The sequence below is a fragment of the Palaemon carinicauda genome, chromosome 2 (assembly GCF_036898095.1).
Source record: "Palaemon carinicauda isolate YSFRI2023 chromosome 2, ASM3689809v2, whole genome shotgun sequence".
In the NCBI taxonomy this organism is placed as follows: domain Eukaryota; kingdom Metazoa; phylum Arthropoda; class Malacostraca; order Decapoda; family Palaemonidae; genus Palaemon; species Palaemon carinicauda.
Genome location: NC_090726.1, coordinates 182,542,837 through 182,547,836, shown reverse-complemented (window position 1 = coordinate 182,547,836; position 5,000 = coordinate 182,542,837). Strand labels below are relative to the sequence as shown.

Genomic DNA, 5,000 nt, shown 5'->3' with positions numbered 1-5,000 from the left:
TTTTTTCCCTTAACAATCATGTGCATTTTTTGGCCACGCCCCCTTTTCCGGTTTCTGAATAAAACAATGGACAATCTTTTCACTTCAAAACTGTGAAGGCGTTAGAGAGAAAAAGGATAAGGTTGATGTAACGTCTTTAATTTGAACATTCCAGTTTTTTTTTTTCATTATTATTTTGAACTGTTACGTCTTTAATTTGAATATTCAAGTTTTGTTCTTTATTATTTTGAACAGCCACAAACGCAGTAGAAACTGCACTCATTACCTAATCAATCATTCATATATGATTTTCCATTATTATCATTATGATCAGCATTACTATTATTAAAGTATTATCTTAGTTACACCCTTAGTGGAAAATAAATACGATGCTACTAGCCCAAGGGTTCTAACTAAAATAGTAAACAAATGCAGCAAGGAAACAGACTGCGAATACTCTAGATTAGAGAGAAAAAATAATATAAACTATATCAAGATCAATATCAACACTAAAACAGATCAGTCATATATAAACTATGAAAGGGGACATGTTCATCTGTTCAAACGAAAAGCATTTGCAACGAGTTTGAACTTTTTGAGTTCCACCGATTCAACCGCCAGATTAGGAAGATGTGAACATCCAAGTGTAAAGAATGGTCAGAATTATGGAAATTACGATGCAATATGATATAAGAACTAACTAAACGAAGAAATTTAATAGACCACATTTTTTGGCCAACAAATTAAAACAAGAGTCAGCAACTAGAAACCAGGATATCGATATTTAAAAAATGGTTGAATGAAATAATCAAACATTTCTTCAGGATAGATTGATCACTAAATATATATATATATATATATATATATATATATATATATATATATATATATATATATATATATATATATATATACACAGTATATGATAATTAGCCAATTTTTGTGCAATTGAAGTAAATACAGACCATGCGTGTTTCTCAAAAATATATTTATAATTATGGATCATACCTATAATTTTAATTGAGTTGTGTATAATTGAAGAGACATTGTCAATGCATAGATTTGGATGTTGAGGAGCCACTGTCATTGACCTACAACAATCATAGTTTAAGTTTTGTCAAGGTTCAATTTCCTACCCCATAATTTACACCATGAACTAATTTTAGCTAGATCTCTATTAATGGATTCAGTAACCACCGGTCTACACATAGCAGATGGCATTGATAATTCATAATGATAAACAGCTAAACTAATTAATACAAAACGAGTAAGAGACGAATAATGAGCAATAAGCAAAATAGAAAAATCTGTAAATTCATATTCAAATAGTTAACTTATTTATATAAGTTAAGAATACAAAAGTATTTCACTTAGAAGATTCTTACGACACAAGCTGAACTTTTTCCACGTAACAGTTCATCGAAGTTTTCTAAATGACGGCAAAGGGGCGAGTGAACTACCTAAAGGCCAAACTATAACCTACTTGAGGGAGACTACTGTGAGACAATATGTGTCAAGTACCAAGGAAAATATATTGTTCTGAAAAAAATATATATTTAAAAAAAGAAAAAAAAATATGATACAGCGATTTCGCTACTAAATAATACATTTTGCTTAACTAGTTACATTCAGAATATTATAGTAAATGACCACGTTAACCTAAACATGTGCGATATCTAGGTACCAAGATCTTGTGATAAGCCTTCCTTTCATACACACAAACACACACCTGAAAATGACTAAAAACTACAATAATACAAATTTTACTTACCCTGAACCTTCAGTTTGGAGTGCAACCTTGAGATCAGAGTCTTTATCGTATCCATATTTTCTATCGGCTGAGCGACCGCCTGCGTAAGGCGATCAAGGGTGACCGACAGCGGGTCCTCCTCGGTAGCCATCTTCACCCTCGAGCTCTTCTTGTTGTTGGAGGAGCGGTTTCGAAGGGACTTCTCTTCCTCCTCTCTTTTCTTCTTGTGGATCCGCCCTTTCTTCTTGTTTTTCTCCTGACTCTTCTTCTTGTGGCTCTTGGAAGAGTGACAGCACTCGCTAGGGGTGGCGGAAGAGGCGGACGATTCTAAGCTGGCTCTTCTCCTCGGGCCCGGCTTCGAGGCGCTGGACACCAGGCGAATCTTCGTCACCTGCAGAGATTTGGTGATTTCCAGCGTAGCCTTAATCTTCAAAGCCAGTCCTTGAAACCAGCTTTGGCTCCTTAATGCTCGAGAAGAATCACTGGCTAGGGATACGGATCAGGACGGAAGGACGGAGGAGGGATACACTGGACCTCTAGGATATCGGTGAATAAGGGTTATTTTTCCCTGTCTAAAACACTTTCACAAAACTTATATATTCTACACTTATGATGATTTAGTCCTAAGACTACAATAGACTTGATATGCTTCACTTATATGAATATTCAAAATGTTTCACCAGTTCTATATGTTAAAATTTCATGTACAACACAGGACGGATGGATATTTATATATATTCATAGATTTTGCTTTTCTGTAATTAATAACAGTAACGATTTCAAAGGCTCTTAACCTATAAGATCACCATTTGGGTTAAAGAAGGGACGGAGGGTTCACAACACGCAATATTTCACACTAGATTCAATTTCACGAATCTCTATTAGGTGTATTAATGCAAACTATAATCATAAAAACTTTACGAGTAACTCACGTGTTTTCAATCTATGCTATAAACCCCTTTAAATAGCTCTTGTGTCATTAAAGAAAGGTAAAAATGTAAGAAACGGTGTAAGAAAAAGTTATAACGATGAAATCATAACTTAATTGTATACAAAATAGGAACTAGTTTTCGAACTGATATCACAAAACTAACTCTCAGTTTGCATGGCACTTCTGCATCAATAGTATGATGGAATTTTAAGTACTTGGCCTTTTAAAGGTGGTTTCGAAATGCCTTACTTTTTTCAGGTATTTCTCAAAAGCAAAAAAAGGTGACAGAATTACTATCAATCAAATATCCAATTTATTAAACTCGTGTAAGCCAACTAAACGTCATGGACTTATTTTCATTCATAGGAGTTGACAATCCTCTCAGGCCTTCTTGATTAAACCTCTTCCAAGAACCCAAAAGTAACGATTCTGTCTGTTATGTGTTTGTACCCTAATCTGGCAGATCTCTTAAATCTTTCTTCTCTTCCACTATTGACTCTTCCTGTGTAATATGACTTCTGTTGGAGTTCGCGCTAAAATGAAGGCTCTCTAAGATCAGGATCTCCTCCTGGTGAAGTTACTGCAACGTTTTAGTGGTCTTTAATGCGGATTATGACACCTGGAAGACCCGGACTTCTACTTTTGACAGTTTCTTGGCTTTAAATAACATATATGGACTGGAACCTTCACTGTTTTCAGTTATCTTTAAGTATGCATTGATCAAATCCTTTTAAAATGGCAACGCCTTTTTTTCTTGCGTCATTAAACTATTAAATCAGAAGTCATGATTGATATCTATTAAAAATAAACTTATAAAAAATCCGTCATTAATATAAAACGTGACAGTTCTTCGCGTGAATGACAAGACAATGACAGTAGCACGACCGACCAGTTCGCTTATCTCTTCGAAATACGAGACGTGGACTAATCCAAGTGATCCTGGAGTGAAAGCGTTGCAGAGAAGAAGAAGAAGAGGCTTGAGGGCGACCACCAGCTCGCTGGATGAAGAAGAAGAAGAAGATGAAGAAGAGGAAGAAGAAGAACGCCGGCACCCGTAGCTTCAGTCGTCGGCCTCCTCCTCATGGAAACGGCCGCACAGCTGCTGAACCGACCCGCAGTCCCATCTGCAAAGACATGATACGACACTAATCAATATATACCTTACTTTCTCTCTCTCTCTCTCTCTCTCTCTCTCTCTCTCTCTCTCTCTCTCTCTCTCTCTCTCTCTCTCTCTCTCTCTCTCTTATTTACGCCCCCCTAAAATCATCTGTTCTTTTTAACATACAATTTATTATCTTGGCAACATGCCTTAATAGAATCACACATACAATATGTGTGTGTATATATATACATATATATATATATATATATATATATATATATATATATATATTTATCTATTTAAATATGTGCATATATATACATACATATATATTTACATATATATATTATATTTATATATATATAATATATATTTATATATATGTGTGTGTGTATACACGTTACTCTACAAAGATAGATATCACAACACCTAATACTAATTACCATTGTATATATAAGAATACTTTTAGACATTAAGAGGCAATTTCATGACTGCTACCTTACTCAACCCGCAATTCTAAATTATCCTAAAACAGTTAATTATTTCATTACAAACAATCTGCCCTATCAGAAGCTGCATAGAAATTATATACGGCTCTATAGGAAATACTTAGAAGAATTAGTATTGTATTTCACGAGTTAATTACTATAATGCATTATAAAATCGCACGAAGATGAGATCATGATTGCAGATCATTGCTATGACTCCGATGCCATTAGTCATAATTGCAATAAATATATCTACGACCCTTTAACCTTGGGCTAAATGTCGTCCTTTCCAGGTTTACGAGTCATGCATCGTTGATACACGTCATGGGCATGTTGAGTAGGGGGGGGGGGGGGGTCACGACCCGCTAATGGAGTTGGCAATGAGGTGTCCGAATGGGGATTTTATGAAGTGACGTCACTTGTTCTTCCGTGAAGTGTCATTAGTATTATTACTGACTAGGTAGTAGGTTGGCCAGAGCACCAGCATCCCGTTGAGATACTACTGCTAGAGAGTTATGGGGTCTTTTGACTGGCCACACAGTACTACATCGGATCCTTTTCTCTGGTTACCGTTCATTTCTCCTTTGCCTACAAGCACACACACACACACACACACACACACACACACACACACACACTGAATATTCTGGTGTGTTCTTTACATATTTTCCTCTGTCCTCATACACCTGACAACACAGATTACCAAGCAATTCTTCTTCACCCAAGGGGTTAACTACTGAGCTGTATTTG

General features: G+C 35.7%; 1 protein-coding gene across 6 annotated transcripts in view; it reads right to left on the bottom strand.

Moving 5' to 3' along the window:
• LOC137628522 (cytosolic carboxypeptidase 1-like) overlaps positions 1–5,000 on the bottom strand; it is a 450,678-nt gene that overhangs the window by 243,676 nt on the left and 202,002 nt on the right. For all 6 annotated transcript variants that reach the window (XM_068359676.1, XM_068359683.1, XM_068359708.1 and 3 more), the window contains one exon: positions 1,751–3,784. In XM_068359676.1, the coding sequence (XP_068215777.1) occupies positions 1,751–1,880 (130 nt within the window). In that variant the 5' untranslated portion in view covers positions 1,881–3,784. The remainder of the gene's footprint in view (positions 1–1,750; positions 3,785–5,000) is intronic.